The 24,382-nt window shown below is 58.0% G+C and overlaps 1 protein-coding gene and 1 pseudogene across 1 annotated transcript; both read right to left on the reverse strand.

Moving 5' to 3' along the window:
- Window positions 1-223: 223 nt before the first annotated feature.
- Window positions 224-22,412, reverse strand: LOC139702733 (leukocyte immunoglobulin-like receptor subfamily A member 6). The gene is given in 14 exon segments (XM_071604756.1): window positions 224-2,792; window positions 2,867-3,022; window positions 3,842-3,888; window positions 4,055-4,162; window positions 19,402-19,452; window positions 19,720-19,770; window positions 20,071-20,373; window positions 20,641-20,826; window positions 20,829-20,887; window positions 20,889-20,934; window positions 21,086-21,388; window positions 21,516-21,800; window positions 21,953-22,020; window positions 22,160-22,412. Coding segments are annotated over 14 exon segments (2,043 nt in total). The 5' UTR covers window positions 22,393-22,412; the 3' UTR covers window positions 224-2,645.
- Window positions 4,169-6,690, reverse strand: LOC139702731 (leukocyte immunoglobulin-like receptor subfamily A member 6; annotated as a pseudogene).
- Window positions 22,413-24,382: the final 1,970 nt, after the last annotated feature.

Here is a 24,382-nt window from a genome sequence, read left to right on the forward strand (position 1 = left end):
AACTAAAAGAACACTCCAGATAAAGTGCACACAGAGGAACTCAGATCCAAATCTGGAAGTTCCCCCGTACACGGATATCCCTGAGAAGTGATCCACTAAATGAGACCCAGGATGGAATCCAATGTAGCAAAACACCAAGATGGCAGGAAACACGGACACAATCTATACCAACACTGAATGTAAATGGTCTCACCCCCCCAATAAAAGACACAGATGAGCAGAGTGGATCAAAACACAGAGTCCAACTGTATGCCGAGACTCGTCTCATAGGTGAGGACACTCACAGGATGGAGGAAATAGGAAGGAAGAAATCTCCACACAAATGAAGATTGAAAACACCAGGAGTAGCTTCTTCTCAGACAAGGAACAGGTGTGCTGGGCAGCTAAGAGAAGGGGACCTGTTGTCCACCATGGTCCTGAACAAAACAGTACAGATCAACCTAAGGAGTGAGTCCACACCTCTTATGTCTTCACCCACTGTTAGCTCTCATGACACCGCCTTGTCCCCTTTAGACGTGGTTTTGATGGAACACCATTGACCAGTTAGCACAGCAGACAGTGCCATGGAGATGGAGTGACCTCAGGTTCAGTGAGAGGCTCAGCGTGGTGGACCATTGTTGAGGACCTTGTGCTTCTGTCAAAGCAGACTTCTGAGCACCCATGTGCTGGGTTCTGTGTGAGGCAGTCCACAGTGGTCTGTAAGTGTCCTGGTTTCTTGAATCTTTTGCAAGTCCCTGAACCTGGTCAACCACTGTGTCTATAGTGGACATCTGCGCCCAGGTCTACTCCAGATTCTGATGTGGGTTTCCTGCTCTCCCTGGGACAAGACATTTTTTTTTTAAGAGCAGGAAACCCATGCCTCTACCATAGCTCAGAACTATTTCCCCCAGTGCCCCTCAACACCCAAAGCAGAGATAATACATTGCTCTGTGAATGCCACCCATGACGGGCTCTGTCACTCAGTGGTGACATTGGGCTCCATCAGTACATACCCTCAGCTTCCCAGGGCTCCCTCCTCTGGCCTGGGCTCTGGAGGCCCAGTGTCTTCAGGAGGGACTTTCCACCATGTCCTCTGCTGCCTCCCCTTCCAGGGCACAGCAGGACACAGGAGGTTGCTAATTTTGGGGCCACATTGGGGCCAGGATGCAGGAGCTGAGCAAAGCTGCAAAGTGAGCAGGATGTGGTCATCAGGACCTTCACACCCTGCAGGGTTTGCTGCCTCCTCCCCACAGCAAGGTGACCAGCTTCTTCTCACCCCAGCAAGGGCCGGGGGTGGGCAGCTGTCAGGTGAGACCTGGGTGCAGCACAGGCCCCTCCCAGGCCCCGCTCGGCCCTCACAGAGCCCCCTGTGGACACTGCAAGCCCACTGTGGCCATGCAGCACCCACACAGACATTCATCACGTCTCACCACCTTTCCTGGGTCTATGCAACTTGTCCTGGGCACCAGGCCCCAGGCACATGAACATGGAGTCAGTACTCACACAGGATCGTGTAGAAGTAAAGTAAGTGCTCTACTCCTTACCTGTGTGCTCTTCATCAACAATTCCCGTTTAGCAGAGGCTGGGTGACCTGGGCCTGCCCCACATCCACCGTGTCCTGGGGTCATTTTCACCTTTCCATCACGTTCCCCGTGCACCTGGAGCCCGCCCCTGTGCTCCTGGGTTCAGCTCTGGTCACTCTGTCCTTCTTGACCTTAGTGGGCTTCAGTCCTTTCATCTCTTTCCCCCACCTGGGGCTGACCTCAGGCTCTGCACAAGGACTTGGGTAGGCGAGTGCTCTACCCCGAGCCACGTCCCAGCCCTGGTGACTTTTCTCTAAGGTTCCCAGGGTGGCCTCAAACCTGGGATCCTCCTGCCTCAGCCTCTAGGGTCACTGGGATTAGACAGTTGTACCACCAGGCTTGAGTCAGCTGTTTAATATCTTTCAAAATTCACTACTTTCTGTTGATCCATCTGTCCTTTAACTTGCATAAAATGATTGAAATATATTATTTTAAATGATGATATTGTGTTGAGAGCCACAGCCGAAGGGGCCCCAGCAAACTTCCAGCTGCCGGCTGATGATTGGCTCACAGCGGCCCCAGCAACATCTAGCTGATTGGCTCCTCTGCGGTGATGCTCATTGGGCTGTTTCCCTGCCCTTTCAGACCACGGAGCTGCTCATTGGGGAACTTTTTTGGCTCCGCCCACGTGACCCAGCCAATGGGCCTCAAGAGCAGGAGGATTGTGGGAGGTAGAGAGAAGCTTGTGTGGGAGAGAGAGGCTTGTGGGAAGCCGGTGGTGGCAGTTGAGGCTCTGAGGGTTTTTCCTGAGGAGCTGTGTGGTTTGGTGTGTGTGGTTCTAAAAATAAAGTTAGTTTCTTTTGACAAGTGGCTCCTGATTGTGCCCAGCCAGACTGCGGCAATATTGCTGAGATTTTGATGCTGATTTTCTGTCTTCTTATGATATTTATTAGTTATTTGAAGACTTACATGATATTGGTGTTCATTGTGACACAGTCATGCAGGCATGGGAGATGATTTGCTCCAATTCAGGCCATACCAGGCTGGCTGTGACTCCTAGGTCAGTGTCTGTGCACTATCTTGTGCCCGCTGAGGTCCCCGTGTCCCTGTCCTTGCAGTGTGGGATCTGAGTGGTGTCCTGGGCTAGTGGATGGCCAGGGTGGCGTAGACACTGGACTCAGCTGGATGCTCCTGTCCCTGGGAGGAAGGAGCAGTGGCTGTCCCCTCTCTGAGCTTGAGGTCCTTCAGCTGGGCATAGGTCACATCCTGGGGAGGTTCAGATGCAGCCACCTGGAGTGAGGGCAGAGTGGTGACAGGTGAGGCTGGAGCCTGGGAGCCTGGGGCCTGGAGGGGACAGGACCCACCTGGCAGGTCTGCAGGCTGTCCTCTCCCTCTGATGTGTCCTTCATGACCAGGAATGTCCCTGACTCAGGGGATGAAGTGGACAGTCCTCCATGCCCTATTCTCGAGTGTGACACCTCAACGTAGGTGAATGCCCAGGAGTCTTCATCTGCAGGGCTCTGTGGAGGGGACAGAGGCAGGCAGCTCCTGAGTCCACTCTGGCTGTGCCCCTCACCTCCCACAGGGAGCTGGAGGGACCTGCAGCCAGCAGTCAGCTCTCCATGCCCAGCAGAACTTCCAGGGGCTTCTCAGGCTCTGCCAGAGCAGAGGCACCTGCAGGACTGAGCCCTGCCCACCTCTGTCCTGCCACCTGTCACACCTGCTCCTCATGCATCACCTGCAGCCACCTGGACTCGTGCCTGCTGGACAGGTCAGCCTGTGCCCACTGGCCTCACACTGCTGCTCCCTTGGCATGACCCTCTTCCTGAGATGCTCTCAGGCCTGTCCCTGTGGTGAGGGCTCTGTCCAGGGTCCTCCCCAGGGAACCCTCCTTGACTGTCCAGTTACCCCTCCTGCTCCTGCCCATGGCCCTCCGCCCACCTGGCTCTGTCCTGGGTTCACAGCCGTCGCCCTGCCTGGTCTCCCCACGCCTGTCTGCCTCTGCCCCGTCTGTCTGTCCCGGGGCTGTCCTGTGTCTGAGCACCAGGCTGTGTTTGCTGCTGCTGTCCCCAGCCCCCAGTAGAGCCTTGCCAACAGCAAACCCCCAGGAGTCGGCCATCTGTGTGGCTGGGAGGGGGCCAGTGCAGGGCAGGGCTGTGGCCAGGTCCACCTCCTACTCAGGAGCAGGGGCAGTGAGCTCAGCAGGGGAGGAGGCAGAGGAGAGAGGCCAGCGCCCAGGCCTCAGGGCAGGAGGCCGACCAGAGCCATCAGCACTATCAGCTGGAAGGAGAGAGGAGGGCAGCGGGCAGAGAGAGGAGGGCGGGGAGAGGGCGGGTCACCTGGTGGCCTGGGGTGGCCTCTGGGGAGGTGACAGCAGTGCTGAGCCCTGTGTGACGAGAAGAAGGCAGACCTGTGAGGCCACCACGGGCTCTTGCTGGGTCTCCTGGGTGGTCCTGCTGCTCAGGGTGACAACCAGGGTTCCCATCTGTGTGCCCTGAGCACAACTGGCTAATTCCCCTGGGACGCCACCACGTCTCCCCCTCCCCACTCACCTGCCTTCCTGCATTGTCCCCGACACTGGTGTCCCTGGAGGAGGAAGAGGAGCAGCAGGAGGAGGGGAACCGAGACCCCCACCAGAATCTTCAGACTCCTTCCCAGTCCTGGGCACGGGTGTGGACGAGGAGCCACGCTGCTTACCTGAGCACCTACTGTGTGCCAGCCCTGCTGGTCTTTCCACCTGCCACCTCCAGCCCTGTCACTCAGGCATCATGGCACTGCCACCCACTCCCCCAGGGACAGATGGGGAAACAGGCTCAGAGGGGGGTCCCCTGCCCAGTCACCCAGCAGGAAGCAGCAGAGCGGGGCCTGAACTGGGGGAGTCTGACTCCCAGTCTCCTTCTCTCCACCAGAGCTCAGCCCTGAGCTGGAGGGAAAGAGCCTGACACCCCAATGGCCCTGAGCCCCTCCCCTGCTCAGTGTCACTGTCACTGCACAGAGGGGACAGAGCCCTGCAGATTCAGGTCCTGGAGGCTTCCCTGGAGGCCCCTCTCCCAGCAGGGCACAGCCAAGGTCAGCCCTGAGAGGCACTTGAAGGTCAGGGCCAGGCCTCTCCTCTGCCCTGGGAGAAACTGAGGCCCAGAGGGGAGGGGCTGGTCCCCGTCAGCATCTCCAGAGGGGGCTGCCCCCCCTCAGCTCAGCCCTGCCCTGGACCCACCTCCCACCAGAGCCCCTCACTCACCACTCTGGGGTCCTGGGTCCGTGGGGGTGAGGGGCTGGTCCTCAGGGCCTCCTGGGGTGGGTGGGAGGTGAGGGCTGGGCTGCCTGCCCCCCACTTCAGCTGGCTGCTCCTCCCCAGGCTGGGCCCAGAGTCACCTCTGCCTGGACCTCACCCTCACACCTCCCAGCCCTGAGCCCCAGGGCCTGAGATCCCTGACCATTCTCTGCAGTGCCCTGGACACAGCTTAGCTGAGTTTGTAACTGGACTTTGTAGCTCAGAGTGATTCTTGGTTGCCCAAGAATGCAGGACACTGTCTGCACAGAGGCCCCTGAGACTCACCAGCTGGTGACCTGGGTCCTGAGGGTGGTGAGCTTGGTCCCCCAGAGGGTCCTGGGAATGGGAAGAACAGGAGGGTGAGGGGTGCAAGTTGCCCCTGGGGACTGTCTCTGCCCATCCTCCTACACCTGCCTGGCCTCCCCAGGACCCTCCTGTGCCCACCTGCACCTTCCTGATTCCAGTGGTGGGTGGGTGCACAGGCTGGAGGACCCCATTGGCCCCTCCTCTCTGAAGGATGAATCCCACTGGCCGACCCTCCCTAGGGCCCCTCACTCCCATCCCACCCAGAGCTGTCCTGGGCAGGGCCCTGAGGGAATCCTTGAGCTCACAGAGGATGGGGTCAGAGGCCTCTCAACTGAAACTACAACGTCCAGGGGCGTCACTTGATTGTGATAGTACGTAGGGGGATGAGCTGTGAGAGCTATAGCACCTGTAGGTCCCTCCGAGGGCTGAGGTCACAGCTCTCATGGAGAACTCTGCCTGGTACCATGGGGCTCGGTACTCTGCTCTCAGACGCGGGGGGGGGGGGGGTCAGCTGCCCCCTCCTTGCACAGGAGGAAAGTGTCCATCTTGATCTGTGACTGACACAGCAGGGTGACGTTCTCCCCTGAGGACACTGTGGGACCAGGCTGCACTGAGAGGGAGGGTGTGACAGGGGGCTGTCCTAGAGAGAGGAAGGAGGGTGAGGGTGGCCCCAGCTTGTTCTGAGCTGAGACCTCCCCAGGGCCTCTCTCTGAGGACCCCTCTCTGTGTGTCTCATTGTCTCTGATTCTTCCTGTCCCTGTGTCCCCCTGTCTCTGTCCTCTCTGCCCCTCCCTGACTCTCTCCCTCCTGAGACCCCTCACCTCTCCCTGGCTGTCACCTTCTGGGGCTCCACACACAAAGCTCTGCACATTTGGATCACTGACAGGATCCTCTGTGCTTCTCACCTGTGACCAGGATGTTAAGGGGGTCACTAGGGGCTGGCCCCTCAGACAAGAGGCTGTGTCCACCATAGCATCTACACCAAGCCCCTGGGAGCTGCTCACAGGGCCCAGCAGGAAGTCGGCCTGAGAGAGCCCAGCCTGGGGCTGCTGTCCAGGGCACAGGGGGAGGTCCTGTGCCCCCTCCTTGGACAGAGCAAATATGTGATACCTGATGTCAGAGTGACATTGGAGGGACAGGTACTCTCTAGGGGCTGGGTCCTGGCCTGTCCCTACCCCAGGTCCCACTGCCCTACCTTGTCACCACCCTCGGCCCAGGCTGCTCCCTTCTCTCCTGAGACCCCAGGGCTGAGCCTGAGCAGGACGTGGGCGGCTAGCAGGGCACTCACCTGAAGGCCCCCGGGGACTCTGTTGCAGACTCAGCCCTGGAAGAGAGGTCCCCGTGAGGAGCTGGCATCTCAGTGTTGGGGAGGATTATTGTTCCTTGTGCTCACAGCAGCCATTTGGTACCATATGAGACTAAGACCTGAGGGCTCTCTGTGAACAGGCACCTGGGACCCTCCCCACCCAGCCTGTGTCCCTCCCTCCACCAACACTGACCGAGGCACAGGAGGACAGGCAGGGTGGACCTCATGCCGCCTGCTCTGAAGACTCCAGCGTCCAGAGAGGAGAGTGCAGGCCCTGCAGGTCAGACAGCACGGAAGTGGTAAGCAGGGGCAGCTGCTGCTCCCTGGTCCCCAGAGCTGAGTACCCACCGGATGGGGATGGCCCCTCCCTGACCTGTCTCTGGTTTCCCTTGGGCAGGGCTCAGGGGGATTCCGCCCTTGGAGACATCTCAGCCTGAGCTGAGGTCCCCCTGACCCTGAGGCCCTTCCATACTGACCTGAATGCTGCCCAGCCAGGCCAGGCCCCAGGCCACACTTGAGTCAGCCACCCCTGTGTGAGGGAGACGTGTGCTTCCCCAGGGGATGTGGGCTGAGACACGTGGGCATGGGAGGACACAGCGTGGGGGACGTCGCTGGGGCAGGTAGCTGCAGGGGGTGGCCAGGGGAGGATCCAGGAGGGCCTCTGCTCGTCACCAGCTCCCAGAAGACCACGTCATCTTGCCATGGAGGTGGACACTGTCACCACCTGGAGTCTCCTGCAGGAGACCTAGGTCACGGGCAAGGAGACGGTGTCTGGCCCTGCACCATGACCCGGGATGGCCAGTCTCCCTGCCTTGCTGGAAAGGCTGCAGCCACAGGAGGCTTCCGAGCCTTGACCGGGGCCCAGGGGGCCAAGGAGCTGAATTACCTCCAGGTAGTTAGTCCTCCCTAATTTTAGTCAATGTGGCCAACGTGTTCACAGGGAGCCCTGTTGGAGGGCGCATGTGGAATACTGAAGGCCAGGAACTTGGGGCACTCCTGTAACCCCAGCAGCTCAGAGGCTGAGGCAGGAGGATGACACGCTCAAAGGCAGCCTCCAGCAACTCAGCAAGGCCCTGAGCTAGCTAGTGATTCCTTGTCTCTAGGTAAGATACAAAGGAGGGCTGGGTGTGGCTCCGTGTTCAACCACCCCCGGGTGCAATCCCTGGTACCAAACAAGAAGATGAAAGTTTACTGAAGAATTTGAAGATTGTCTGAGTTTATGCCTCAGACTTCCACAAGCCCTCAGTAGGGTTTAGAGAGAGCCGCAGGATAACGAGGAGCAGGGCAGATGGGTGGTGCGCAGGGGAACCGCCCCGCCCTGTCTGCACCTCACAGTGGAGGCTGGAGTAGCTGGCTCTCTGCTAAGGGACCCTGGGGGTGTATTTTCAGTCCTGGGAACTGAACCCAGGGTCTCTTTACCCTGGAGTTACATCCCAGGCTGCTTATTTTCAATTTGGAGACAGGTCTTGCTACAGTGCCAGGCTGGCCTTGAACTTGTGGTCCTCCTGCCTCAGCCTCCTAGTCTCTGGGACAAGGCACCTGCTGGGATCCCCAGGTTTCAAGGTCATCCTATAAGTATTCACTCTGCTGTTGTCTCCTCAGAGGCACCCGATGGTTCTAGGAGGAGACAGAGAATCCGGGAATCCTCCCAGGCTGGATCCAGGTCCTTCTTGGGCAGCTCTGTGTGGTCAGAGTGGGGGCAGCTGCAGGACTAGGGTGGCAGCTGAGGTGGGGTCAAGCTGCAGGTGTCACCTCCTGTCCATCACGGGGTCCTCCCTGGGCTCTGGGTCTCAGAGCAGATCTGTGGGGTGCAAAATGCAGAGAGGCCTTGGTGTATCCTCCTGGTCCTCCCATCAAGAGCAGAACAAGGCAGGGGTATTGGTGAGGTCACTCAGCCCTCTCCCCATTAGATGCAGGCAACTAGCCCACCAACACCAGGCCACCTCCACCTCCCCAGGGTCCCCTCTAAAGCATGGCCCCATCCTACCACATCACCTCTCGGCCATCTCCTGAAGGTCAACAGCCCTGGGCCTGAGGAGCAGGGAGGTGGGCAGCCAGTTAAGGAATGGGCAGGGGTCCTGGTGTCCACCATGGTCCTCAACACCCCACAGGTCAGCCTGGGGAAGTGGACCTCACCTCTGCACCATTCACCCCATCAGCTCTCATGACCCCGTCCTGGCCCCTTTGGACCTGGGTTTGATGGAGCACCAGTGACAGTTAGCACAGAGGACAGTGCCAGGGAGACCAGCTGCCCCATGTCCACTGAGGGAGTCAGCTTGGTGGCCATCCTGGAGGACCTGCTGCGTCTGTCACAGCACACCCCTGAGCACCTGTGCTGGTGGCTGTGTGAGGGGACCACAGTGGCCTGCAGCGTGTGCTGGCTCCTGAGTCCCCAGCCCTCCCCCCCAGCCACTCTCTCTATTCCAAGAGGCACCCCCAGGTCCAGGAGCAGTGAGCACCTCTGTGCCATCAGGGAGCCAGGAAGGGACGAGGACGTCCAGCCCAGGTCCACCCACACTCCAAGTGCTGTTTGCTGCTGCCCTGGGAAGAGGCGGAGATTCTGGCCAGAGCAGGAAGGTCGTCCACCTCCTGGGGCTGAGCAGTTCCCTGGGAAAGCACTTGTGTTGGCCAGAACCACAACCTGGGCCTCGGAGGATCCTCGTGTGTCCCTAGATCATGTGGCCCAGATGGAATCCTAGTGGGACAGTCACACAGAGATGAACCATCCCCATGTGGACTCCCCTTGCAGGACTCTGCCTGTCCCTAGTGTTGGCCGTGGCAGGTCACCCTGGGCTCCTCAGGGCATGACCTCAGCTTCCCAGGGCTCCCTCCTCCAGCCTGGGCTCTGGAGGCCCAATGTCTTCAGGGGGGACTTTCCACCATGTCCTCTGCTGCCTTCCCTTCCAGGGCACAGCAGGGACAGGAGGTTGGTGAATTGGGGGCCATCTTGTGGGCCAGGATGCAGGAGCTGAGCAAAGCTACAAAGTGAGCGGGATGTGGTCACAGGACCCTTCACACCCTGCACGGTTGCTCCCTTCTCCCCACAGCAAGGTGACCAGCTCCTCACGCCAGCAAGGGGCCGGGGGTGGGCAGCTGCAGATGAGACCTGGGTACAACACAGGCCTCTCCAAGTCCCCACTCACCCTCCTGCTGACCGGCCACTGTGTGCACACTGCTCGATTAATGTGGCCCATACATCCTTGGGGACGTTTTAGAATATCTCCCTGCCTTCCTTGGGTTGTGAAATCCAGTGGATTCCATGCCTCAGTCACTTTGGTGGTCAGTGTCTCATACTGATCAGGAGTAAGTCACTCGTGTGCTCCGTGCTCCTTCTGGGTCATGTCCATCAGGAATTCTAGGTCAGTAGAGGGGTTGTTCTTGGCCTGCCTTTCAGGTCCTTGTGTCCTAGGTGGTCGCTGTTACTTGTCCTTTGCCTTCTCCACCGTCTGTGAGCTCGCCCCTGAGCCTCTCTGATGTCAACTCTGGTGACTGTGGCTTCCTGACCTTTATGAGCTTCCATTTCTCTGAAAACTTTTTGTTTGCTTGAATTTATTTGTGGCTTGAGGAGGAACCCAGGCCCTGGGTGTGCTCTGCAGGCTCTCCCATGAGCTACGTCCACCGTCCTATTTACTTTTTATGTTGAGTCACAAGTTTCCCTCAGTTCTCCAGGCTGGCCTTCAACTTGCTATCCTCCTGCCCTGGCCTCCAGAGTTATTGGAGTTAAAACCCTGGGCCACTGTGCTGGGCTGGCCATGTAGAAACCACAGAGACCCTTTAAAGTATCTCCCTGTCTCTCTTGGCACCTGCAAGACGCAGTGGATTCCATGCCACAGTCCCCATGGTGATCCCTGTGCTCATATGGATCACGAGTAGCTCACTTGTGTGCTCTGTGCTCCCATTTGGGCCGTGTCCCTCAGGCATCCCAGGTCAGCAGAGGTGGGAGTTCTTGACCTGCCTTTGTGTCCTGGGTGTCACTGTTGCATGTCCCTCACTGTCTCCATACTCTGCGAGCACACCCCTGCTCGGGTGACTCTGCCTTCTTGAACTTTAATGTCCTTTCATTTCTTTAATATATGTGTATTTTAATTTCTTTGAGGCCCTGAGGATAGAACTCAGGTCCTGGGTATACTCTGCAGGCCTCTCCCATGAGCTACGTCCTGTCCAGTCCTGTTTACTTTTTATGTTGAGTCATGAGGTTCCTAAGTTCCCCAGGTGGCCTTGAACTTGCCATCCTCCTGCCTTGGCCTCCAGAGCCACTGGAGTTACAGCCCTGGGCCCCTGTGCTGGGCTGTCTCTGTAATACCTTTGAAGGGTTCACTGTTTCCATCCATCTCCTCCGTCTCCTACTATAATTGAAATGAGTAAAACATCCTCTTCTAACTCACAGCACTTTTCAGGTTTTGATGCTGAATTGCTGGGTCATCTTTGAGAGAGACTCAGGTGCATCTAGAGCTCAGAGACCATGGTACCTATTTGTCTGCATCAGCTCTGAACCATTTCTCTCCATGTCACAGGTGCTTCATGGTGGTGCGTCCCCTGTTTCTTTCTGGAGATGCTGCGGAAGTCGAACTCTGCTCAGTGCTGAGGGCTCCCTAAGCCTGGAGGGATGAGCCCTCTGCAGAAGGCCATGGGCGCAGGCATGGTCCTGGGTGGGGCCCTTGTGACAGGGGTGGAGGGCACATCACCTCCCACCAAACCTGCTGCTCCCGGTGCCCAGTGGCCGACTCCTCCCACAGTCCATTATCTCACAGGAGGACGCAGCCGGCAGAGATCAGGAAAACTCCCATTCAAAGCCCTGGGAGGCCTAGTGTTGGGAGCCTGGGGTCCAGCTCCTCAGGAGGCAGAGGAGCACCAGGGACGTCTGGAGCCCAGGAGACCAGTCTGGGCAGCCCTTAACGCCCTGCGTCAACAACAAAGGCAGACACACAGCAGAAACCGCGAGAAGAGCAGAGACCAACTTCTATTCCACTGGGTGGGGCTGAGACAGCTGCTCAGCATGTTGGACTCCTGGTGTTCACCCCCAGCCCTGAAAAAAGTCCAGGCCTTAACTATCAAGTAGAATCATTAGCGTCTGCGAGTGTGGTCACCACGGTGTGCACAGACCTGCAGAAGTCCTGCATCCTGCAGGACCACAGGTGTGGGGTCTCCCATGTCCCCAGCCCCGAGGACAGCAGGGAACACAGCTGTGTCGTGTACTTGAGATTTGCAGCGGGTAGACCTTCAGTGTTCTCACCACAGGAAAAGAAAAGTGGAGATAGCAGCTCGGGTGTTTCAGTCACTTTGTCGCTGCTGTGACTTAAGGCCTGACCTGCCTAATTGTAGAGGAGGAAAAGTGCATTCGAGAGCCCCTAGTTACCGAGGGGACACCCGTGTGCCTTCCTCTGGGGTCCAGGTGAGCAGGACATCCTGACAGGGGGTGTGGGGGAGGAGAGCAGCTCACAGCACAGTGACCCGGAGCAGAGGTCCACTCTAGATACACATCTATGCCCCACAGCCACCCTCCAGGTCTGACCTCCTCCAGCCGCACCCTCCGACTTCAGCTTCCCACCAGGGACTAGCCCACTGACCAGGCTATGGCTAGAGCCCGTCATTTCTCCCCCAGACCTTCTCGCGTGGTCTCCCACATGAGCTTCTGCAGGTCACCACCTCTGACCATAACATCGGGGACAGCTGGGTGTGTTCATGAGCTCAGTGTGGTGCTCGTGTCACAATGGACTCATCCCAACATGACAAATTGTACCCCCAAACACAATGGATTTATATTCGTCATTCACATGTCAATAAGTCCCCAGGAGTCTTCACCTTGACCTTGGTGTCTCCCAGAGTGGACAGGCCTCAGCGTGGGTTGCTCCTTCTCTTTCTCCATGGACGGTTACATGAAGGAGGGCTGGGGAGGGGCAGTGGGGAGGCCTGCACCCCACCCAGCACCAGGAGAGAAGCTTGAGCCAGGTCAGGCATCTCTGGGGGTTGAGAGAAGCTGCGTGAGGTCTCACACCGTGGCCATTGCTCACCCCCTTCTCGTCCTGGGCTGAGATCAGCATCATCCCCTAGAGGGGGCAGAGGTAGGACGGGGGCAGCTGCTGGGTCTGGCAAGGCCTCCTGTCTCCTGTCGAGGTTTCCTGGTCCCCAGTGATGGCCCGTGTCCCCCCTTCCTCCTCTCGGCCGTGTGCTGTGGGAGGACCTGGCAGGTGGTGGGCAGAGCCTTCAACTGTCCACACTGGGGAGGGGACTCAGAAGGAAACGGTGCCCAGACCCTTTCTCCCTCCTGTGTCCTAAGATCACGTCTGGACCCGACATGACCTTACTGTGGACTGTGTCCTTGCCTGTGGACTTGTGTCCTTGAGGATGAAGTGCTAAGTCTATTTTCTAACCTTCTGTTCCACGATCATTGCTTACAGACAAATAGTTCCTTGCTTATCATCCAAAGTACATGTATGAAGACACAAATTGGTGTCAACATACTTTATACACAACCAGAGATATGAAAAATTGTGCTGTTCACATGTGATCAGATTGTAATGCATTCCACTGTCATTTATGTTTTTAAAAAAATTCAATTAAAAATAAATAAATAAAAGAAAATAATGACAATGACCACTTCACAGCCATCATCCTGAAGAGAAGCGTTCACAGCCCTTCACATTAGAAAGGAAGCAATGTGGAAAATGTCATTTTCATTTTTTGGTAAAAATTATAGAGAAAATGTGTCTCCTTCCTTGGGAGGAAATCCTGGGCCACCTTCAGGGCAGCCAGCAGGGCACTGGGTGGACAGGAGGCTGGAGTGGGCCTGGGACCATCACAGAGGCTGAGGGCCAGGTGGGGGCTGCAGGGAGAAGGTCCCCAGCAGGAGCTCAGGCCCTGTGGGCAGAGCTGTGTGCTGCAGGGGACCAGCCTGGCTCAGAGGTTTTCTCTGAGAATCCCAATGAGGAGAACAGGATTTTCAAGGTGGTGTCCTCCTCAGGTGTGAGGCCATCTCTGTCCTGCACCATCTCTGAGCAGCACTGCAGAGGGGGCTCCTGTTGAGTCCCCAGGCCGACCTCACCCAGGACGTGCCTGCAGCTGGCTGTCCCCTTCCTCAGGGCGTCTCACCTCCTGTGCTCAGACTCTCCAAGGTCCTGCTCACGTGGGCAGCAGGGCCACCCCTTCCTGAGTTTCCACCTTGGCAGCTGATGGGGGCACCAGGACCCGCCAGCCACGCCCACCTGGATGAGGTCACATAGTGGGCCAACAGAGTGTCCCCGGGGGAAGGACTGTCACACTGTCCCTTTCAGCCCAGGCTGGGTGTTGTTCCACCTGCACCCTGAGACGGAATTTCCCAGTGGCTCATCACTGGGGCCCTGGCTGGAGGGGATGGCACCGAATCAGTCGTGACTAAGGACAAGGAGGGCAGAGGAAGGAGCAGCTGGGGTGGTGGGGACGCCCTCTGCCCTGCTGGGTGGGTGGGCTCTCCACCGTCTCAGGAAGGCACTGTGTGCGCCCTGGCTGACCTCAAGCCCACTGAGGCCGAGCTCTCCTTGGTCCCTGGTCACAGATCCTCAGTGATCTTCATGGCCTTAATCACCCACACTAGAGTAACAACAAAAACGAATCCCAAATAAAAATCTACTGATCCATCAGATGGCCTCAGAAGCACAGGAACCAACTAATTTCAGAATCAGAATGAGACAGGAAATAATAAGGTCGGAACAAAAAAATAATGAAATAGAGACTTAAACAAATTCACAGTATCTATGAAACAAAGGGTCAGCCTTCATAAAGATAAACGAGATTGACCAACCCTTTGCCAGACTGACCAAAATAACCAGAGGGCAAACCCAAAGGTGGACGAGGACACATCAGCACAAACACAGCTGAAATCCAGAGGATCCTTCAGGATTATTTTTGAAAGCTTATATTCTAATAAATTGGAGGAGATAGAACATACAGACATGTTCCTAGACACATTGAACCTACCAAATAGGAACCGACAGCTATAGAAAACCTAAAAAGGCCAATATCATGTGAAGGAGTAACAAAAAACCTTCACAGAAGGAGAAGCCCAGGACCAGATGGATTCTCAGCTCCCAGACCTTTAAAGAAAAACCAATGCAGAGTTCCTCCAATTGTTCTGTAAAATAGAGAAGGGGGCAGTGCTACCAAACTTACTCTATGACGCCAATGTTACCTGGATCACAAAACCAGATAAAGACACACGAAGAAAATAAAACTGTAGACCAATTTCCACGATGAACATAGATGCAAAATTTGTAATAAATAATAGCAAACCATATTCAAAACCCTAACAAAGACTGCATACGACGATCAAGTTACACTCAACCCAGGATTCGAGCTTGGTTCAATACCCACCAATCAGTCAACATAGTTCATCACATAAGTAAAACCAAAGACAAATCACATGATCACCTCAATAGATGCAGAGAACCCTGGGGACAGAATCCAGCACCCATTCACTGGCTCGGTGGTTTAATGATGACTAGCATGTGTAGGCCCCAGGTTGAATCTCCAGCACTGCAAATAACAAACAACCAACCAAAACCAAACAAAACTCTGATGAAACTAGGGACAGAAGGAACTCACCTTAGCATCATGAAATCCCTATGTGAGAAATTCAAAGACCACGTCATACTGAGCATGCCTCCAGAATCAGAAACGAGACAAGGATCTCCCTTCTCACCACTCCTATCCAGGATCGGTCTTGAGAGTGTAGCCAGAGCAATCAGGCAAGAAAAGGAAATTCTAGGGATACAAATAGGACAAGAATAAGTTCAAATATCTTTGATGACTGATGCTTAAAGGAACCAAAAACTTCGCCAGAAAACTTCTAGATCTGGTAAACATAATGTGACAAAGAATTTGCCTGCTTCTCTTCTAATAAGGAATTAATAACAAGGATATATAAAGAACTAAAAAACATAACACCTAAAAAACTAACAACCTACTCAATAAATGGCCAAATGACCTAAAGAGGCATTTCTCAAAACAAGAAATGTGAGTGGCTAACAATCATAGGAAAAAAGGTTCCACAACTCTAACAATCAGGGAGATACAAAGCAAAATCACACTGATCCCATCTCACACTAGTTAGAATGGCAATCCTCAAGAATACAACCAGAGATACGGGAAATTGTGCTGTGTATCTGTAATAAGAACTATAATGCATTCCGCTGTTATATCTGGGTGTATATAGATATGAAGAATAGAAATAGCAATGAATACAGGCCTGACTGTGGGGAGAAGGACACGCATACCTGTTGGTGTCTGTAAAGTAGCACAATCACTATGGAAAGCCATATGGAGATTCCCCAAAAGACAAGAAATAGAACCACAATATGAACCAGTGACCCCACTTCTTGGTATTTACGCAGAAGAACTAAATTCACATACCATCGTGATAGAGCCACATCAGTGTTTATGGCAGCACAATTCATAGTAGCCAAATCATGGAACCAGCCCAGGTGCCTGTCAACAGATAAATGAATAAAGAAAATCTGGTTCATACACACAGTGGAGTTCTTCCCAGCCAAGAGAAGAATGAAATGATGGCATTTACTGCAAAAGCTAAGTAGAAAAAGGAAGTGAAAAAGGATCACAAAAGTACAAGGGAGATCAATGGAGCAGAGGAGGGTCCCGAGGAGCAGGAAGGAGGGAGGGCAACAGGGAGGACCTGGGGAAGGAGGTGGACCACATTACGCTCTGTGCAGACATGAGCCGACCTCAATGAATGTCAAATTTACAAGTAATGTCAATGCACTAACTAAAAAGAAATTAGGAAAAAGGCAACCAGGAGAGTAACATGGTCCTCATTCTCTGGGCAGCAGAGAGCCTCTTGGAAGGGGCCCTGGGAGGTCTCGCAGCCACCCCAGAGCAGGAAGAAGGCCACCCTGACCCTGGGAGCAGGTGGCCTGGGAAGCAGGGAGGCTGAGTGCCCAGGCTCCACCAGGCCCTGCTGGCCCAGCTCTGGGGGAACCGGGGCGCTCTTCTCACTGGGCTTCTCTTCCAGGGCTCTGCCTGGGCCAGGAGATCCACGCACAGGAGGGTGAGTGCAGGTCCCAGTCCTCCTCACAGGGCAGCTGTGGACAGGGGCATGTGGATCCAGGAGCCTGGGGACCTTAACAGTGTCCCTGTGTGGACCCTCGGTCATACGCCCCCTGTCCCCATGCTGTGGGGACCCTGGTCCTGTCAGGGCTTCCCCAGTGTCTGTGAGGTGACGTGTCACGGTCCTGTGCACTGAGACTCCATTAGGACCTGCAGACCCAGAGCTCTGTCAATCACCAGCTCAGGGGGTCAGCTCCAGGGTGCACTGGGCTGGGGATGCACCTGGGACCCCAGCCCCATGCACTCTGGGTCCTGCTCACTGTAGCTCAGCACTGTGTCCCCAGGTGACCCTGGGTGTTGGGGAGGAGGGTCACCCAGTGAAGGGCAAGCAGAGTCCATCCATCCTGCCCTAGGGATGCACACACAGGGGTCACCTGCCCTGACCCCTTTCCCAAGGCCTCAGATGCTGGGGTTTGGACTGAGAGGAGGGATGGGGACACTCAAAGGTCCAGCAGACGTCGGGCTGGATGAACTGGCAGAGCAGAGACAGCCCTGGTCCATCCCAGGGTCACACCTCTGCCCTCCCCTGGCTGGTTCTCACAGTGGGCTGTGGGCACCACCAGGCCCTGAGCCCTCCTCTCATCCTCATGTGGCAGAGGCTGCTCGTCCCCCGTTTTCTCCAGGGTGGCCTTGGCCTTAGACATGGAGCTGAGTTTGATCAAAGGCAGCTGTGTGTGCTCCAGTCACCTGTCCCCAGGGCCCTCCTGTTCACTGGGAGACCTGGGAGGGACACAGGGAGCAGGGGAGGTGGGGCAGGGTGATCCCAATGACAGGACAGTCAGGAGAAGGGCTCAGGAGGCCAAGGTCAGCCTAGGGGAGAGGCTGCCCAGCCCTTCACCAGCCTCTGACTCCTAGGAGTCCCAGGTGACATCAGCCCCCACCCACAGGAGTGAGCTCCCCCACAGTAGGTCACCTGGGACTCTGCATGGGGTAGTGCCCACGGGGACAGGTTCTGGCCTGGAAAGTGGGGAGTGGCTCCTATTTCAGGGCCCTGGGGTGGGTCTTGTCCACCTGCCAGTGACCTGTCCTGACTGTCAGCCATGTCCTTCTGCTTCCAGCCTCCACCCCCCAGAACTCCATGGAGCTGAACTGTGTCCCCTGGGCCTCCTGGGCTGGTCTTGGTGGCCCTGGGGGTGCTTCTGGGAGAAGCTGGGTGGGAAGCCACAGGGGCCCACTCCATCAGCGAGGCCAGGAGCCCCTCCCACTCAGCCTGTGCTCCAGCCCCCAGGACCAGGGGGAGGAGTGAGGGGAACACTGGTGCCCAGGTGGGGAGGACGGAGTGACATCACAATGTCACGATGGGCAGCACAAAGGACCTAGTGATTCCATGAAGAGAGAAACCCTGCAGGACCCAGGGAGCCATGCCAGGAGGGGACTCTAGGTGACATTGGGGGTTGGTGCTTCTCCACACTCCAGCAGTGAGCAGAGGAATTTGGATTTACACCACGACCTGGTGACGTGGTGCTACCTCGGCATGTGGAGGGTGGGAGGAGGGACGTGGACAGTAAGAGCAAACACACAGCAGGACTCTCAGGGTTTTAATGAGACTTTTTCAGCACCATGTCCACAAGACCAGCGCCCGTTACACAGTCCCTCAGACACCAGCCTGTGGCTTGCATGACCCTTGTTTCAGGGGCAGCTTCAAGGACCGCTCCCCGTGGGGACTGGCGCGTGGAGGGCTGCAGAGAGCGCTGGGCCAGCCCTGGGTGCGCACAGCATGGTGGGAAGGCTCTCAGCCAGCACCCAGCTGGTCCTGCACCCAGTCACCTCTGCTGCCAGGACAGTCTCAGGTGCACCCCACCTGTCCAGGTGGCCTTCAGACTCCTGAGGGTCCTTCGGCTCCCAGCTCTGCACTCTGAGTGTGCCCTGTTGTCTCCTGTTCACCTCCTGGCTGCATCTCGGGTCCCTCTCTGGCTGTCCTGAGCCTGAAACAGCAAGATCTCAAGCACCAGCAGGACCAGGCCAGCCACGCCCAAGCGGATGAGGTTCTGCACTGTGTAGTCCTGGGGAGGTGAGGCTGGGAATTGGACACAGAAGTCAGAGGTCTGGGAGGCCAGGATCCCCACATGTCCACCCAGGGCAGCCACCTCCCCTGGCCAGGACGTGAGCCTCAGAGTCCTGTCCCATACCTGAGAATCCTCCCGACTCCCCTGAGCTGGGGTCTGAGCTGCTCTGTGCTGGGCTGATGGTCTCAGTGGCTCCTAGAACCAAGTAGAGGAGGGGACCTGTGACCTGAGGAGCCCCGTCCTGCCTGGGACCGACCTCCTCGCCTCATTCTCACCACAGGACTCTCTGGAGCCCCTCTGAGCCCTTCCTGGTCCTCAGGGTCCCCTCTGCTCCTCTCCCTGGTCCTTCACCCTCTCTGTGCTCTGGGAGGTCAGGACTGTGTCTGAGTCACCTTGGAGCAAAGTTCAGCTGAGCCCCAGAGCAACTGCACGACACCTGCAACTGTCAATCATGTGACAGGCACCACCACCCCATCCACCCACCAAGGTATGAGGACACTGAGGCTCACCCAGGTCCCCAGCAGGAAGCAGCAGAGCGGGGCCTGAACTGGGGGAGTCTGACTCCCAGTCTCCTTCTCTCCACCAGAGCTCAGCCCTGAGCTGGAGGGAAAGAGCCCGACACCCCGATGGCCCTGAGCCCCTCCCCTGCTCAGTGTCACTGTCACTGCACACAGGGGACAGAGCCCTGCAGATTCAGGTCCTGGAGGCTTCCCTGGAGGCCCCTCTCCCAGCAGGGCACAGCCAAGGTCAGCCCTGAGAGGCACTTGAAGGTCAGGGCCAGGCCTCTCCTCTGCCCTGGGAGAAACTGAGGCCCAGAGGGGAGGGGCTGGTCCCCGTCAGCATCTCCAGAGGGGGCTGCCCCCCCTCAGCTCAGCCCTGCCCTGCACCCACCTCCCACCAGAGCCCCTCACTCACCACTCTGGGGTCCTGGGTCCGTGGGGCTGAGGGGCTGGTCCTCAGGGCCTCCTGGGGTGGGTGGGAGGTGAGGGCTGGGCTGCCTGCCCCCCACTTCAGCTGGCTGCTCCTCCCCAGGCTGGGCCCAGAGTCACCTCTGCCTGGACCTCCCCCTCACGCCTCCCAGCCCTGAGCCCCGGGGCCTGAGATCCCTGACCATTCTCTGCAGTGCCCTGGACACAGCTTAGCTGAGTTTGTAACTGGACTTTGTAGCTCAGAGTGATTCTTGGTTGCCCAAGAATGCAGGACACTGTCTGCACAGAGGCCCCTGAGACTCACCAGCTGGTGACCTGGGTCCTGAGGGTGGGGGGCTGGGTCCCCCAGAGGGTCCTGGGAATGAGGAGAAGAGGAGGGTGAGGGGTGCAGCCTGCCCCTGGGGACTGTCTCTGCCCATCCTCCTACACCTGCCTGGCCTCCCCAGGACCCTCCTGTGCCCACCTGCACCTTCCTGATTCCAGGGATGGGTGGGTGCACAGGCTGGAGGACCCCGTTGGCCCCTCCTCTCTGAGGGGTGAGTCCCACTGGCCGACCCTCCCTAGGGCCCCTCACTCCCATCCCACCCAGAGCTGTCCTGGGCAGGGCCCTGAGGGAATCCTTGAGCTCACAGAGGATGGGGTCAGGGTCACTCACCTGAGACCACCAGGTCCAGGGGGGCACTGGGCCATGACAGCAGGTAGGGGGATGAGCTGTGAGAGCCATAGCACCTGTAGGTCCCCCCGAGGGCTGAGGTCACAGCTCTCATGGAGAATTCTGCCTGGTACCATGGGGCTCGGTACTCTGCTCTCAGACGCAGGGGGGGATCAGCTGCCCCCTCCTTGCACAGGAGGAAAGTGTCCATCTTGATCTGTGACTGACACAGCAGGGTGACGTTCTCCCCTGAGGACACTGTGGGACCAGGCTGCACTGAGAGGGAGGGTGTGACAGGGGGCTGTCCTAGAGAGAGGAAGGAGGGTGAGGGTGGCCCCAGCTTGTTCTGAGCTGAGACCTCCCCAGGGCCTCTCTCTGAGGACCCTGTGCTCTCTGTCTGTCTCATTGTCTCTGATTCTTCCTGTCCCTGTGTCCCCGTGTCTCTGTCCTCTCTGCCCCTCCCTGTCTCTCTCCCTCCTGAGACCCCACCTCACCCTGGCCATCACCTCCTGGGGCTCCCCAACAGGGCTGTGCAGAGGCTGGGTCCCTGACTGCACCCTCTGGGCTCCTCACCTGTGACCACAATGTTAAGGGGGTCACTGGGGGCTGACCACTCAGAGGAGAGGCTGTGTCCACCATAGCATCTGAAACAACCCCTGTGTGGGCTGCTCACAGGGCCCAGCAGAAAGTCGGCCTGAGAGAGCCCAGTCTGGGGCTGCTGGCCATGGCGCTGGGGGAGGTCCTGTGCCCCTTCTTGGACAGAGCAAATTGGTCATAGCCAATGTCAGTGTGACACTGAGGGCTAGGTTCTCTCCAGGGGCAGGACAGTGCCCTGCTGGGTCAGAAGGGAGGACTTCCTAGTCACTCCTGGAGGAAGAGGAGTCTGGGCTGAGGGCTGGATCCTGCCAACCCCCTGCCTCCCCCGTCCTGCCTGCAGGTCACCCTCTGACACCCTGAGTCTCTGCCCACAAGGTCGCAGCCTCACCAAATATTGGAGTGAAGGATGGGAATTCCTTACCTGAGACCAGGAGGTCCAGGGGGTCACTGGGTTCTGACCACACCTGGGGTTTGCTCCTATCATAGCCATAACATGCGAATGTCCACCTGTCAGTGAGGTTAACAGGACCCACTGGGAAATGGGCCTGGAACTGCCCACTGGGTTTTTGCTGTGAGTCCAGGGTCCAGGTGAGGTTGTGTTCTCCTTCCTTCATCAAAATAAAGCTGTCAAATTCCTTCCATGAGCCACACTGGAGGGTCACGTTCCCTCCTGAGGTCACCACAGGGCTGGGCAGGGCTGAGAGCCTGGGTTTGCTGTAGAATCCTAGGAGAGAAGGAGGCAGGTGTTCATGGCTCCCTCCTCCCCCATTAATGGGCTGTGAGAGGGACACCCGGGGGCAGACCCCTTTCCTGAGGCAGAGCAGGGGCCGGACCCCTGAGTGTCCACTCACCTGTCACCACCAGCTCTAGGCGTTCACTGCGTTGTAGTGAGCCAGCAGGGCTCTGATAGTAGCATCGATACCCTCCTGCATCCTGCGCAGTCATGGTGGGGATGGGGAACATGGCCCTGTTCCCTGGACCCTGTAAGGGGCTTCTGCATGTGGGGCTCCAGGGTTTTTCCTTACTGAGACAGTTCCACTTGGCGTCCAGCGATCCCTGACACCAGAGGGTCACTGACCTTCCACGGGGAATGACAGGGCCTGGTTCTGCCCACAGAATGGGCTTGGGGAGGGTCCCTGCAAGAAAACCAGAGGCTGGGTCCTGGCCTGTCCCTACCCCAGGTCCCACTGCCCTACCTTGTCACCACCCTCGGCCCAGGATGCTCTCTTCTCTCCTGAGACCCCAGGGCTGAGCCTGGCAGGACGTGGGTGGCTAGCAGGGCACTCACCTGAAGACCCCCGGGGACGCTCTTGCAGACTCAGCCCTGGAAGAGAGGTCCCCGTGAGGAGCTGGCATCTGGGTGTGGGCCTAATATGTCCCTGTGGTGCCAGCAGCCATTTGGTGCCATATGGACTTAAAACCTGTGGGTTGCCCGAGAACTGGCACCTGGGACCCTCCCCACCCAGCCTGTGTCCCTCCCTCCACCAACACTGACCGAGGCACAGGAGGACAGGCAGGGTGGACCTCATGCCGCCTGCTCTGAAGACTCCAGCGTCCAGAGAGGAGAGTGCAGGCCTGCAGGTCAGACAGCACAGAAGTGGTAAGCTGGGGCTGCTGCTGGCCCCTCGTCCCCAGAGCTGCGCACCCACCGGATGGGGACGTCCCCTCCTGTCTTGTGTCTGGTTTCCCCAGGGCAGGGCTCAAAAAGATCACACCCCTTGGAGACATCTCAGCAAAGAACTGAGGTCCCCGCTGACCCTGAGGCCCTCATGACTGACCTGAATGCTGCCCAGCCAGGCCAGGCCCCAGGCCCCACCAGAGTCGGCCCCACACAGGCTGACTCCAACCCATTATTAAGTCCTCAGAGGATCCAGGAAGGGAATGTGGGGGTCACTCCTAAACCAGGAGAAACATGCCCAGCTACTGAGAAGGTGGGTGCCAGGCTCCAGAGGTCCAGCAAGGTGGAGGCCTGCACCCTGCCCTCTGGGAGCTGGACCAGCTGATGGGCTTCAGGGCTGATTTCCCAGTGCAGCCCACCATGGCGCAGCCTGTGCAGGAGCAAACCCCTCCCTCAGCAGCTCTGGTCTATTTAAGTTGATGGTCTCTGGTGTTTTGTTGCAGTAGCGCAGAGCTGACTGACACAGCAGCTGAAAGGAGCGAGCCCTCCTCCCTGCACCAGGTCCCCGTGCTGCACGTGAAATGCTCTGTTCTGGGGTGTGGGGGAAGAGGCGTCCCATCTGCTCTGGGGTCCATGCTCCAGCCTGTCCCACCCTCAACAGAGCGGCCTGGCTGAGAGCTGAGGTGGGCGTCACCACCCCTGAGCTTGGCTGTGCTGGCAGGCCACTGCTCCTCTGGCTGACCCTGGGTCCCCTGGCCTCATGCTCTGCCTCTGGTCTCCCATGGAGGAGCCCAGGAGAGGGGCCAGGGCTTCCCCAAGCTCGCAGCAGGTCATTTCCCCAGGTGCAGAGTCTGGGGGGCAGTGAGCACTCAGGTCCTGCATAAAGGAAGGGTCACCCCAGGACGGGGTCAGTGACGAGGGCACACAGCGAGGCCTCCCAGGCTGCCCGGCCGGATCCTCCTCCATGAGTGCAAGGCCTGGGCTGGGAGGAGCCCTGGGCTGCAGAGCTGCTAGGTGAGGTCCTCCCTGTGCACGTGGAGAGGAGCTGGTCCACTCTCCACCGCCGAGGCCAGATCCTGGGAGAAAGCCGCTAAGAGGAAGGGTCGCTGCGGCTCCTGGCGCAGAGCCTCGTCCTGGTGGCCTGGCCTCTGCCCTGGGCCCTGCTCAGGCAGCACATGTGGAAGCCCACGGGGGAGCTAAGCTCTCAGCTCCTGGCAGGCGGGAAGCAAAGGGAGCCAGGAGGGCCAGGGTCCCCACGTCCCCTCAAGGGCTCGTCCCCAGGGCCCACGTCCCTTCCACCAGGCCCCACCTCTGAGCTTCCTGCACCTCCCATAGCACCACGGCGGGTGGCCAAGGCTTCAGCATGTGGGCTTCAGGGATGACCAAGGTCCACCCCACATCCCTGTGTGGGTGACGGCTGCCCTGGGAGAAGACGCCCTGCGTGTCCCGACAGTGGGAAGTGCTGGGCACCCCATGTCTTGTCCCCCCATGATGGCCTGAGTCTCTACAACCCCCACAGAGACACCAAGGACCAGCTCAGAGGTCCCAGCCAGCTATCCACCTGCTGTGACCACGGCAGGGGCAGGAGCCCTGGGGTCCTGGGAGAGCAGGGGTCAGGGGCAGGGCTGCTGGGGTCAGCTCTGCTGGCGCCCAGGCCTGGGTGTGGAAGGGTGACCCTGAGCCTGGTGCAGTGGAGGGCGGAACCTCTAAGAGGTGAGACCTAGTGGAGGTGGCCGGTCAGGGGGCCAGCCCCGCAGGCTGTGGGTTGGCCTGCTCCCCTCTGTAGTGGCCCTGGTGGCTCCACCACCTGTCACCATGATGTGGCCCTCATGACAGGCCCCAGGCAGCAGGACCGTGGGACCGTGGACTGAGACCTCTGCCCCTGTGAGACCAAGGAGCCTTTCCCCTTCATGGGGGAGGTCAGTCTCCAAGCCTTGTCCTGGGGGTCTCAGAGCACGTCACATGGAGGAGGGTGGCCAACAGCAGCGCTGGTGCTGGGGAGCGGGTCTTCCCTGTGTGCAGACCAGAGAGGGAGAGAGGAGACTCAGCGGGGCTGGGGAGGAGTGGGAGGAGTTGGGGAGCAGGCTGGAGCCTAGGGAG

Source organism: Marmota flaviventris, chromosome 18, assembly GCF_047511675.1.
Source record: "Marmota flaviventris isolate mMarFla1 chromosome 18, mMarFla1.hap1, whole genome shotgun sequence".
NCBI lineage: Eukaryota > Metazoa > Chordata > Mammalia > Rodentia > Sciuridae > Marmota > Marmota flaviventris.